General features: G+C 39.8%; 1 protein-coding gene across 5 annotated transcripts in view; it reads left to right on the forward strand.

Moving 5' to 3' along the window:
- The window catches only part of NEK6 (NIMA related kinase 6), a 222,848-nt gene that overhangs the window by 168,140 nt on the left and 40,251 nt on the right, over window positions 1-14,457 (forward strand). For all 5 annotated transcript variants that reach the window (XM_077283551.1, XM_077283555.1, XM_077283553.1 and 2 more), the window contains 2 exons: window positions 2,198-2,306; window positions 8,626-8,733. In XM_077283551.1, coding sequence (XP_077139666.1) covers window positions 2,198-2,306; window positions 8,626-8,733 — 217 coding nt within the window. The remainder of the gene's footprint in view (window positions 1-2,197; window positions 2,307-8,625; window positions 8,734-14,457) is intronic.

Raw genomic sequence — 14,457 nt, forward strand, 5'->3', positions numbered from 1 at the left:
AACCATAATGTGCAGAGGTAGATAGAATAGATTTATCACTGGTTTTGTAAAAGAACTGATGAAAATATCAGTAATGTTAAGGATGAAGCCTATCTGGAAATGTGATCACTCAACTGCTCAAAATATTCTCGCTTAGCAGTGAAATGTGTTTTTAGGTAAAACATTCTGCTTTTAAAGAGGACCTTGCAGTTTTTATTTTATTCCTGCTGCTCCCCTGAGTATTCAATTTTATTTTAGTTTTTCAAATCCACTATATGGTTCCAGAGATGTGGGCCTTTTTAATTAATGCTAATTTTTATGGTCTTTACCAAGAAAATTTGGCTCACTGGATCCTCTGGGGTGTGTCTTTAGGCTGCTCTGCATAATTACCCTGCGAGCCATGCCCCCTTGGATAAGACCATTAAAAATTAGCACTAAGATCTCTGGTACCATCTGGCAGATTTTTTTTAATTTTTTAAAAACCTTAATAATTAGTTTATTTCCACTACTCCCCTAACAGCAAAAAGTGGTCACTTTTCACCTGGTGACAGATCCTCTTTAAATGACAATTGTAATGAAGTGTGATTGATAGCATATTAACTGCTGTATTTTACAGTGAGCAATGACAAACGTGAGGCGCCGTAGAAGGATCACAATAGTCCAGCTCAGCAGAAAGGTTCATAGTAGTCAAAATCTCACTGATGAGACATTCAACAATAGAAAAGAGACCAATGCTCTTCAAGTAATCTTAAAAAAAAAAAAAAAAAAAAAAAAAGGGTATAGTGGGACATTCCCCAAGAAATGAACGGTCATGTTTTTTTGTGGGCAGTGTCTTTATAGGGTACAATTGGCCATTTTATTGCACATACACTAGATATTACCTATAGTAGCACACATACTTGAAAGAGGACTTGTCACTTGCGCCAAAAAATTGAGTTAAATACCCAGTTAAAAAATCCCTGAGTTCCCCTGATTCTGCTGTGCTTTTCTGTTTTCTGCTGCGTCGCTCCATTGCATAGATATCACATTTTTTATTTTGGAGCTCAGTATGTGAAATCTCTGCTTGCAGTCCAATTGGTCGCTTCTCCAGAGTTTTCTCTGAGGGAACCTCTCCTTTCCAAGCACTTCCAATCAGGATGTGCTAACAGTCTATCAGTCTCAGACACTCATGAGCTGTGATTGGTAGCGTCTGAGAGGGAGAGGTGAAGGTGCATGCCCCCAGAGAAGACTCTGGAGAAAGGACCTGCTGGACTGCAAAGCTGAGATTTCACATACTGCGCTCCTAAAGCAACAAATGTGATATTTCGACAATGGAGCAACACAGCAAAAAAAGGAAAAGAATGTCAGGATCAGGGGAGCTCAAGGATTTTTTACAAGGTATGTAACTCCAATTTGTTGAGCAAGTGACCCGTTCTCCCAATCCATAGTAACGCCCATAAATTTTCCTGTTATCCTGCATGTTCATATTAGATCCTGCTCAATGTTTCTTGATGTTTCTTCTCTCTGTCATTGAGAAGTTGTGTGAGCAGTGTGTATTTTTTTGTGATAATGCATCAATTTCAACTTTCCGAGAAAGATTAATGTAGGGTCAAAAGAGAAGACAATGGCTGTCATTAGTCAAGCGCTCTGTGCTTTCTCTGCCCAGCAGGACAGGTCCGTGACCCTTTCTGCCTAAGCAAATAAAGCTGACCTTCTGCAATCAATGAGTAGACATTCGGCTGCCAAAGAATGTTGGCAAGAAGGCGATTGCCAAGGCAGATTTTCACCATCATGTTCACCTTACTTTTGAGATATTTTCTGCCCTGGTTTTAGACACCTACTAGATTCTGAGAATCGGTTATTAAGATTTTCCTTATTATAATTATGCTGCAAAATATTTTATTTTGCTTTGGGCAAATACCCAATTTGCTGCAGTTTATGGTTCTGAGGCTCTAAATATGTTATTTAGGGTAATTAAGACAAGAGATGCTCATTATACTCAGACACCATCTCCACCTGTCAGGTTTTGTTTTGTTCCACATCGATTTGACGAGTGTGAGAAAAGGGTTATTAAAACCCCCTTAGAAGGTCATTAATTTGGTTCTGTAGTGGTTTATTGTACAGTCTGTGCTCTGATAAAATCATTTTCTTCTTGTTTTCTTATGTTTTTGATGTTTCGGCATTGTACCTGAAATTGTACGGCGTCTTAACATTGGCTCCTCTGCTGTTCCCATCATAGTATTTTAAGAAACAGAAGAGATTAATACCGGAGAGGACGGTATGGAAGTACTTTGTGCAGCTGTGCAGTGCTGTGGAACATATGCATTCCCGCCGGATCATGCACAGAGGTAATCTCGCCATCCATCCATGGCCGGCTCATACTGCAGACTAAACACGTAATCCTGCACTCCATACAGGAATCCAGCTGTCTTTTACATGGCAAATATTGTATCACGCTGTATATCAAATTGTAGAAAGTCAGTGGACTCAAAGAAATAGTCACTGAAATGTAAATGCTTCCATAGATGTATAGACCAAAAAATGCACATGATAGGGTGAATATTGGCCTAGTACATTATAAAAAAAAGCTATATATATATATATATATATATATATATATATATATATATACACACACACAAAGTAAAAAAAAAAATCACAATACACGGTAGGCACACTGGCACAAATAATATATTGGTATCCATTACTCCCCACTACTTGTAAAATATCTGGAAGTAAGAAATGTGCACCCACCATGACAGAGTGGTTACATCTCCGAAACCTAGTGCCGTGAAATTAATATCATCGCAATAAACTAATAGTACATGTTACTGGAGCAGATGTTTATGTGCATAGATAGACACTGGAGTTGTTGCTAATCCATTCACGTGTCCCATTCCATTGGCCTCAGTTGTGGTGTCTGGCCGCTGCACGGGAAAGAAACTGTTCCATGTCCGAAACGCGTCATTTTTTGCCTTGATCCAGTATATTTAATGTACCTGGAACCTTGTAAGCTGGACTAATAAATTGATGAAGTTTTATATCCAAACTGCTCGATACCTTAATTTGCTTTGTCTGCATCTCAAACCAAGGAAAGGCTTTTACTTTCCGCGTTGAGGCTCTTCACAGCCAATCTACAGGAGTTGGTGAACTTTGTGCTGTTGCACGGAAACCCTGAGAACCACCTCTTACCTTCTGTCATCCGCGGCTCTTCTTTTGACTAGATGGCTTGAACCAACGTCCTAGTTGCGGCATGAAGCATTTGTGATGTTGTGCCAGTCCAGCTAATCAAGAGAGGCAGACGCCATCAGGTAAAGGCCGGTACTACCGCTCTTGGGCAACAACCACAGTCTACTGTCATGGCCAATGGAATAGGACTTGCCAATCGATTTGAAGCACCTCTAATATACAGTATACCCTTGCTCTAAACAGGATCCTGGCAGTGGGTCCATGCTGCCCAAACAGCGAACAGCATAAATTAGATTTCAGCTTCATTATTTCAGCCATCTATAGTTTACTCTCAAACACTGCAGAAAGTTAGAGTAAACCATAATTTATTGGCTGGCCGAGAACCCTGCAACTTGAATGACTAGGTCCCTGCCTTCTTCATAGAGACTGACAAGTATGTCCTTATGTGTATGTAGAGAAAAACCTACCAGTCAAGAAGAACAGAGTGGGTAGAAGTTGTCAGGAACCTTGACATTCAGGTCACATGATCCCTGACCGGTATTTAAAAGTATGCCAAGGTTCTCCCATTCTAAAAAACCATGCTGATGGGTCATTTCACTTAGTTGGGAATTGGCCCCATTGTGTGTCAATGAAAATTAGGTAAAGTAGCAAGCTGAAGACAAGGACTGATGGGAATGGTGACAATCTGAACAACGCAACACAATATGTAAGAAATTGGAACCTAAGAAAAAAAAATAATTGAACAATCCTATAGACATTAATGGTTAAGACAAACTTTTCGAGAAAGGGTTTAACAACATTTTACAGAAGCCACAATCTTCTTCTCGAAGATCTGGCCTGGTTTTGCAGTTCAGGCACTGAGGGGTGAATGTATTGCACCACTCTTCTCTAGCATTGATCCGGTTGAGAAAAAACCTTTCTCCAGATTTCTGTCTCCCTTACATCTCGTCCTGTTACCTCTGTGAACATTTTATTTCATCCAGCCTTTGAAGCCCGGCTCTGATTGGACCTGATGAAACTGTCAGAGGGTGATATGTTTTGATTCCTTTATGAAAGTGTTGTCACATCACAGCTGTGAAGTGTGGAATACAAAGGCTTCGATCAGAGTTTTGGATTTGTGTTGTGTTTAGGGCATTGGGACACATGGCTTCACAGAGTCTTACGTGTTTTCGGTGAAAGTTATCTCAGAAGTGGAAAAACTGCATCGTATTTTAGTAAAATTGTTGCAAACCTGTCTTCTTAATCAAATTTATTGCTTCCTGGTAATTGTTATTTCACAGTGTAAAACTGAACCGTTTTTCTCTTTCATTTTCCCTCTTTTTGTGCTTTTTCTATTTTCAATCCCCATTTTTCGAGAGCCGTAACTTTTTACGTTTTTCTTTTAAATTCACCCATTTTGGGGGTGGAAATGGACCCCCCTTACTTCTTGGGCTCCTGGTGGCTGCAAAGTTTGCACTACTGATATGTCTTCCTGTGGATGTCAGCAATGTGCCATAGGTGCTACCCACCACGTATGGAATGGGCTCAGGTGCGAAACCTCTCCATACGACTACTTCCATCTATTTCTATATAGCAGATGGCTGGAAAGGTTAAAAAAAACACACACAAAAACGGCTATACCTTTTTTGTAAAAAATTGTTCGTTTTATAGAAAAGGTTACAATATGTATATGATTTCCACATCTGTGTTTGCATTGATTTAATAAGCCCGCCTAAAGAAGCTTATGGATTTGTTTCAGAAGTACAATCACGCTGGTACAATTAGTAGTCGTAAAGCTTTTCATTCTGCTTCCGCATAAATATTTACGAAAAGACTAAACTAGAGTTTCGAGAACACGTCAGAGACTGGGGATATTTTTTTGTTAGGTTTTTCATGTCTGAGAAACAGATTTTCTTGAAACCCACATATTCTTATAATTGGTCTATATATTGACACGGGCGTTATGTCGTTACACCTACGTTTGCGCTATTCACTGAACAATCGGGATTTTAGTTTTTTTTTTTTATTCTTGGCAGTTCTCTAGCACCTTGTGTGGGCAAAAAAAAACCACAAAGCTGTTGTGAAAGTTTTGCTGATAAATTAGGCATCCTGAACATATGCTTCATAGGTCAAAGAGGGTGGATTCACATATTTCCACTTTTAGAATCTGTATTTAAAGAAACTTTACTCAATATTCTTGTTGTAGTGTTAGGACAGAACTTGCACAAAACACGAGAAACTTGAACATAAGTATATATTATATCACAGCACTGTACAGAGATTGTCAGTGGCAGCCAATTGATGTCTTGTCTTTGGAGTGGGGAAAGAAACTGTATTACACAGAGAGAACATACAAACTCCATGCAGATGTTGCCCATGGTCGGATTCAAATCCAGGGCTACAATGCAACAATGCAAACTGCTGAGCTACATTGTCACAATACATATATGGTGGGGAAAGAAGTATTTAATCAGCCACCAATTGTGCAAGTTCTCCTACTTAAAAAAAGGAGAGAGGCCTGTAATTGACATCATAGGTAGACCACAACTATGAGAGTCATAATGAGAAAACAAATCCAGAAAATCACCTGGTCTGATTTGGCAAGATTTATTTTGAAAATTATGGTGGAAAATAAGTATTTGGTCACCTAAAGACATGCAAGATTTCTGGCTCTCACAGACCTGTAACTTCTTTAAGAGGCTCCTCTGTCCTCCACTCATTACCTGTAGTAATGGCACCTGTTTGGACTTATCAGAATAAAAGACACCTGTTGGTGACTGACGAAATACTTTTTCCCCCCACTGTACAATCTAGGAGACCAAGGAGATCTCCAAACAACACCAAGGAGATCTCCAAACAACACCACGAAGACCAAGGAGATCTCCAAACAACAACACAAAAGACCAAGGAGATCTCCAAACACCACCATGAAGGCCAAGGAGATGTCCAAACACAGACAAAGTTGTTGAGAAGAATAAGTTAGGGGATGGGTTATAAAAGAAAAGATCCCAATCTCTGATGATTCCCCGGAGGACCATCAAATCCATTATCATCAAATGGAAAGAACATGATACCACAACAAACCTGCCAAGAGAGAGAGCTGCCCACCAAACCTCTCAGCCCAGGCAAGGAGCACATTAGAGAGGCAGCACAGAGACCAAAGGTAACCCTGAAGGAGCTGCAGAGTTCCCAAGCAGAGACTGGAGTGTCTGTCTATACGACCACAATAAGTTGTACACTCCATAGAGGTAGCCTTTATGGAAGAGTGGGCAGAAATAAAGTCTTTACTTGCTCGCAAAAATTGTAAGACTCGTTCTGAGTTTGCCAAAATACATGTGGGAGACTCCCCAATTGTATGGAGGAAGGTACTTTGGTCAGATGAGACCAACATTTTACTTTTTGGTGACCAAGGCAAACGTTATGCTTGGCGCCAAACCAACACTGCTCATCAATCCAAGAACACCATCCCTGCAGTAAAACATGTTGGTGGCAGCATCATGCTGTTGGGGATGTTTTTTGGCACCAGGGACGGGGAAGATGGATCATATGAAATACAGGGATATTCTTGAGCAAAACCAGTTTCAGTCTGTCAGTGATTGGGGACGGAGGTTCACCTTCCAACAAGACAATTACCCAAAGCATACTGCTAAAGCAACACTGGAGTGGCTCAAGGGGAAACATGTAAATGTTTTGGAGTGGCCTAGTCACAGCCCAGACCTTAATCCAATGGAGAATCTGTAGTTAGAATTGAAGATTGCTGCTCACCAGAGGAAACCATCTAACTTGAAAGAGCTGGAGCAGTTTTATCTTGAGGAATGAGCAAAAACTCTGCCCAGATGTGGAAAGCTCATAAAGACTTATCCAAAGTGATTTGCAGCTGTAGTTGTTGCAAAAGGAGGCTCTACAAAGTACTGACTTTATGGGGGCGAATAGTTATGCACACTGAGGTTTTCAGTTATTTTGTCCTTGTTGTTATTTGCTTCACAATAAAAAGAAAACCAAATGTTCACAGTTATAGGCACGTTCTTTACATGAACTGATGCAAAAAAAGAAAAAAAAAAGCAACTGTGAAATTCTAGGTTGTGAGGTAGCAAAACATGAAAAATGCCAAGGGGGATGAATTCTTTCGCAAGCCACTGTAGGCGGCCATATACTAAACTTTGCAAAAGTTTTAAGCAGATGTGGAAAAAAAATGTTGCAAAGTTAGAATACTTTCAAAAAATAGAAGTGTCAATAGTTTGTTTTCATCATTCAACAAAATCCAAAGAGAATGAACAAAAGAGAAATGTAAAATCAATATTCGATGACCGCCCTTTGTTTCACTGTTTGAGATCATTATCATTTTGCAGCATTTTTCTCTACACCTATGTAAAACTTTTGCACAGTGCTGTATATTAGTTTAGAGCTGACCCAAACTGACAATTACATCATTAAACGAGGGAATGTTTTAGCATCATTGTCTAATAAGGAAGTCAGCCATGTTATGAATTTTTTTCTCATTGTTCATAGACCACGAAAGATTTTTTTTGTAAGGGTATATGCATGTGACGTCTTTTTCAGGTGGTTGAACCTGAGTTTTTCAGGACTGTTCAGAAACCAGTGTTTCTTTCTTTTTTATTTTTTTCCTGGGGCATGTTTTTTTTTTAAAACTCTTTAATTGTTGTTTCCGTAGAACTTTTTCCATGTTTTTGACTGCCGGCGTTTAAAGAAAAAAAAAAAAGTAATAATAATTTTCCATCATTTTTATGGCATCTTTTTTTTTTGCTTAACTCCAGAGAACAATGAAGAAACTGCTTGCGATTTTTCAAGCAAAAGACGCCCAGGCATCTTCTGAACCTTCCCATTGAGTTGTAAAGCACAGAGTGTCTTGAGTGCAGAGGACTCCTGAAGAATGGTCAGATCAATTCTTTTAATCACTTGTCGTCTTTGGAAACCCAAGATGGTTAAAAGACTCTCAAAAGCTGTGCAGATTTTCATCCTTTTGAGTACGTCTTTTAACCACTTCAGGTTTCCCAAGACACCAAGTGGTTAAAAGAAGTGACCTGGCAAATTTCTTAGGCATCTTCTGCTTTTTCAGAAGGTTTTCGGAGCGTTTCATGTGCACATACCATAAGTGTTACCGGGACATTTTAAGAAACCTCATTCTTTTACCGGTGTCATGGAACGTGCAGCATCACTTTGAATGACTACTATGGGGCTAGACTGTGTTTGGCTGTATCTGTGTAATGACTGTTGACCCGATGATCGTTCACTCAACTGTTGTTCAGCCACCATTAGTCTACTTGTATCTAATATATACGGCCACCTATACTGGTGGCATCTATACCATTTGATTTTTCTACAACTGCTTCCTAATGGGGTGTTCTTTACTGTGTGAATACTATGAATTCCTTGTGCAAGCCAAGCAGTCGAGAAACCCGTGTGTCTTGTAGAACAATTGATATTACACCTGGTACATGGATGGTACTATCAGATTAATGTCTTATTCTTCCTCCACAGATATAAAGCCTGCTAATGTTTTTATTACGGCTACTGGAGTTGTGAAGTTAGGAGACCTTGGGCTTGGTCGGTTCTTCAGTTCCAAAACCACCGCTGCACATTCCTTGGGTACGGTATTTTTAATTTTTTTATTTTGCAGGCTAAATATCTAGGAAACATTGCAGTATGGGCCAAGATTATACACTTGTCAATATATGGCGTCAACGATGCATATCATAATCTTACATGAACAAACTGGACATCTAAAAATTGGCTCACATCAGGTTTTTTTGTCCACTTTTGGGGACATTTTATTCTTATATGCATGTGTTGTGGGCTAAAAATAATTTTTTGTAATTGGGTTTCATTAAAAATTTGTGCACAGTTTGACTTCTACAGCCTCGGCGTTTATTGGCCGCCAAATGAGTGAACTGGGAATCCATTTGTGATGTTCATTCAAACTCACCTGTGGCAAGTAACAGGTGTGGGCAATATGAAAATCACATCTGAAACCAGATAAAAAGGGGAGAAGTTGACTCAATCTTTGCATTGCGTGTCTGTGTGTGCTACACTAAGCATGGAGAACAGAGAGGAGAAGAGAACTGTCTGAGGACTTGGGAGCCAAAGTTATTGAAAAATATCAACAATCTGAAAGTTACAGGTCTATCTCCAGAGTTACTTTATCTTTATGCAATTAAGGTATAATCACCACTTTATGTAATCATTTTATTCTAGTTTTAGTAGATCAGTGATCGGAGTGAAATGTAATATTCTTTCTCATAGACTCGTTCTGGTGGGCACTGCTGCCTCTCTATGTAGACATGTCGGACTGCGCAGGATTTCGATACATATTTTTTTACAAAATAAAGAAAAAAAATTCACATCAAGCCCTATTAAGATCACGTCAGGCGGAATGAGCCCAAAATATGATAGTGTCCACTTAATGATGAGATGTCCTGCGATAGCTGCACTTATTATATTAATGAGAAGGAACTGGGATTCCACAAGTCATAGTCCCTATATCCCCAGCACATCAGTCAGAGCGGTAATCCAGACAGATAGGAAAGGGTAACTCTTTGATGGCTCCTGTAGCTAAGCAAAGGTCTCCAGCAATTCGGACATTTATTATCAAGCTTCATTAACCTTGTATAGAGACTAAACCAATTACCCACAATAATCAGTAATGATAATATGTTTATAAACAGCGTTTCTTATAACCGTGGACATATAACAAATAATGCTTAATGCTGTCTAACCTCCGCACTCCTTACCACCCTACAGATAAGGTCTCATGCATACGGCTGTAATGGTGGTCCTAACCCCACCACTGGTTTTATTACCCCCGAGTACTTGTGACCACAATACGGATGCTAAATAACGCCCGTAATATGGTCGTCTGATTACGCATGACATTATGTTACAAAGATCTTAGTGAAGAAGAGCAGATTTAGGGGCTACCTCATTGACATTTCAAAATGGAATTCTCCATACCGCTGGAGAAAATGATTCCTAGGGCTTATGCTCCATTTGTATAGACCAGCTTTTCCTGTATCCATTCCTCATGACCCCCAGACAATACTAAGGAAATCTTGAAAATACGATCTGTCTGGTGGCCATGAGGAATGGATTCCGGAAGCACTGGTATAGACCATGTGTGTTTCCAAGCCATGGAGCACAGGTGTATTTTTCCAAAACCACCGCCACAGATAAGCCACTGGAGATGTGCCAATATATCAAGTAGTCCTGACTACTCTGGCTTTCTTAATGTCCTTGAAGACAGGGCACATCATCCCAAGCCCTGTCATTGACCTCAGTTAAGACAGATTGGGCAGGATCAGGTAGAGGTCAGAGGAACTTCAAGGTGAAACATCATCACCATCTTCAATTTTTATCAAATGAGGCTAATATTCATTGTTTTAGAAAGTTCTGTGGGTTCGTAGTGATGGTTGGACAAAAGTCACCAGACATTTTTCACTTTCAAGTTTTTTCAGCTCCAATGCCAGCTCTCTGATGCTGCTTCCGGTAATAACATCATGTCTACAACATGCGTGAACGCTGCAGCCAATCACTGGGCTCTGCAGTTTGTGATGTCTACATTGGAATCACCGCTGAGCCCAGTCATAGGCTGCATCTGTGGTTGTGATGTCACCACTGCAGCATATCATCAATCACCAGGAGTAGCTCCTGGAGTCAGAAGAATAGCAAGGCCGAGACACACTAGCAATTTTAAAATACAGTTTTGTTCCTGAAAAGTCAGAAGCAGAAGCTGCTCGATGTCTCTGCTGGATGGCAGGCTGCATGGTCGCATCATGCAACAATGCAGCCTGCTATCTAGATGTAGCAGAGCTAGAGCCGTCAGGGAACAAATGGATTATTATATTCTTGGCGATCAGGTGAGGAATATTGTTGTTTGTTATTTTAATTCTTTTAGGGGGACAGTGGCTTCAGTGGACTGGGCAATGACGTGAGTATGATTTAATTAAGATGGATTAAAGGTGTCTGTGTCATTATTTCAATTAAAGAACTTTATTCTGGGTGTGTGTTTTTTATACAATTTGACTAGGGGGTTAGTAATTCGGGCGTTTCATAGACGCCTCTCCATTACTGTCCTCTGGGCTTGATGTCATCTGACAATACAAAGGTGACATCAAGACCCCCAACTATCACCCCACTTGCCACCGCACCAAGGCAAGTGGGAAGAGCGAGGCTAAGTGCCAGATTTGGCGCATCTCATGGATGCGCCATTTCTGGGACGGCTGAGAGCTGATGTTTTTAGTCTTCGAGGGGCCAATATCCATGGCCCCTTCCTAGGCTAGTAATATCAGCCTAGCATTTGCTGGTTATTAATTATAGGGAGAACCTACATCATTTTTTGGAAAGTCCCCCATTTTTATAACCAGTAAAGGCTAAGTATACAGTTGTGAGCTGATATTAATAACCTGGGAAGCTCTATGGCTATTATCCACTTCCCAGGCTATGAACATCTGCCCTCAGCTGTCTGCTTTCCCTCTGCTGATTAATAAAACTTCAGGGGATCTCATGCTTCTTTTTTTTCCAGGAAATAATTTAGTAATAAAATACATATACAGTAAGCTGCACAAGCACTGGACTATTTATATATGTGCCTGACATCTTTATATCTACCTACCTATTCTATGTGTATTTATCTATTCTATCTATTCTTTCCTGTCGGGTCCTGATATGATTTTATTGTACGTGGCAGATGAATTACCAGCTTTTCAAAGGACATTGGTGTGTAAAAATAGGACAGCACTCTCATGGTCCAAGTCCTGTGCAATTTTTTTTCTCACACCCATTGACTTCTAATGCCGAATGCGATCTGATGTCCAATTACTATCGCAGCATGCTGCAAGTTTTTTCCTGTTCTATCATGATCCAATCAGAGTTGGAAAATAAATCGCAGATGAACACACAATCATAGAATAACATCGCTTCGAATGCAATCCGATTTTTAATCGGATTGCATTAGTCCGATTTCATGAGCCCTATTGCTGATTTAATTATTTTTAGCTAGCTCATAACTCTGGGATGAAAAACCCTTGTAATGTCTTTGCATTTCTACATTGCACATGGGACATTTCATCATTGAGGTCTAATATGTGATTTGTGTATCAACCTATGACCTACGAGGTCCCAAGTATCGAGTGATGGCCTCCAATTGGAGTCTTCTACTGCATCTCTGCAGACCGTCAATATGTGAAAGCCCCATCAAGGGATCCTCTGATTCCCTGTTGGGTCAGTCTGACCCTAATCATACAGCATTTGTACCTCTAAAGGAAATTATTAAAAGAAAAATGGCAATTGTATAAAGTAAACAGGTTTTTTTTATATATATATATACGGAGGTTCCTTGGCTTTAACCAGATTACCATTCGTTAATGGGAGCGAGAGAAGTTACCAAATTTGGATCAAAATTTTCTAGTCGTCGTTAAATGCAAAAGTAGAAGCAAACCGATATCAGCATCTGATGGAAACAAATTAATCATTTTGTAATGGCATCTGGAATCAGGGCTTACAGTCATTTAATAACCCCAGAAAAAGATCATAATGCCCCACAGGGAGTAATTATGTGCCGGTAAGCTGTGAACCACTCTCGGAGAACATAGGGATACATGTGTTGTGTCGGGCTTATCTGTCGTCAGCCCGGTGTCGCTTGCCCCTCCGCTTACATGTTGAACAGTGGTAGCATGCAGACATTTGTCCATCATGTGTGCTAATCCCTCTCATAAATATGGATGTTATCGGACTAATGAGCGTCAGTCTTGTCAGCCAGTTCTTTCTTTCCTCGCTGATCCCACACACATTCCGAGAATCTCAGCCTCCCCCAGACTTGGATCAGTGAGCATGGAGTCCCCCCATAAATCCAGCGCTCTCCCATGGGCTCTCTGATCTACCCAGGGTTTTTTTATTTTTTTTTTTCTTCCTGGAAATGTAACATTCGTTATGCTACAGTAGCGTTGTGCTGCGACCACTATTATTTGCCTGGTTGAATCTGACATTTGCTTTTCCACACATAACATGGTCAGTTTGTTCTTGTATATAATGATGTTGTAGAAGGCAGAATAATCGCAAATCTCGGAGACGGACGCAGCGGTGACAAATGTTTATTCTACTCTGAGACGTGTACTATAGGGGAAGACATTATATTATCACTTTCATCTTACTCCTCCACGCTCAATAGGCATTTTCTGTATGTGTAATTCTGGTCAAGTAAATGTCCATGATTATACTATTGGATTATTGGATAAATAATTATTAGTATATTAGGACTAATGGTTCGTGTTATATACAGATATCTGTACATATATCTGTACATATATATATATATATATATATATATAGTGTATAAATAAATATATACACAGTGTGTGTGTGTGTGTGTGTGTGTGTGTGTGTGTATATATATATATATATATATATATATATATATATATAAATAAAAAAAATATATATATATACATACATACATACATACATACATACATACATACATACATACATACAGGGAAAAAAGCTTTTGATCCCTTGCTTGTTTTCCCACTGACAAAGACATAAACAGTCTATAATTTTAAGGGTAGGTTAATTTTAACATTGAGAGATATAATATTAAAAATAAAATCCAGAATATCACATTGTATAAATTATATAAATGTATTTGCATTTTGCAGTGAGAAATAAGTGTTTGATCCCTCTAGCAAACAAGACTTAATACTTGGTGGCAAAACCCTTGTTGGCAAGCACAGCAGTCAGACATTTTTTGTAGTTGATGATGAGGTTTGCGCACATGTCAGGAGGGATTTTGGTCCACTCTTCTTTGCACATAATCTCTAAATCATTAAGATTTTGAGGCTGTCGCTTGGCAACTCGGAGCTTCAACTCCCTCCATAAGTTTTCTATGGGATTAAGGTCTGGAGACTGGCTAGGCCACTCCATGGACTTGTCCAGTAAAAGAAAAAAATCGGCACCGCTGAGACCCAGAGTCTATACCTCCACCGCTTAATGTCGCTGCTATTGCCACAACTGCCTGAACAATCAAGACCCTCGGGTGCAAAGATCCAGAGATAATGTAAAATCCAATACAAGAAAAAATTGGAATGCACTCACCGGTCTGTTGAAGCAAAAAAAATTTCCTTTATTGGGGCATGTGTAGGAGACGACAGGGAGAACGTGGAATGAAAGGACGACGATCGTTTCGCGCTGCTGCGCTTCTACGGGTCCTAATCACTCCATGGACTTAATGTGCTTCTTTTTGAGCCACTCCTTTGTTGTCTTGGCTTTATGTTTTGGGTCATTGTGTTGCTGGAAGACCCAGCCATGACCATTTTTAATGCC

This window comes from Ranitomeya variabilis, chromosome 2, assembly GCF_051348905.1.
Source record: "Ranitomeya variabilis isolate aRanVar5 chromosome 2, aRanVar5.hap1, whole genome shotgun sequence".
Lineage (NCBI taxonomy): Eukaryota > Metazoa > Chordata > Amphibia > Anura > Dendrobatidae > Ranitomeya > Ranitomeya variabilis.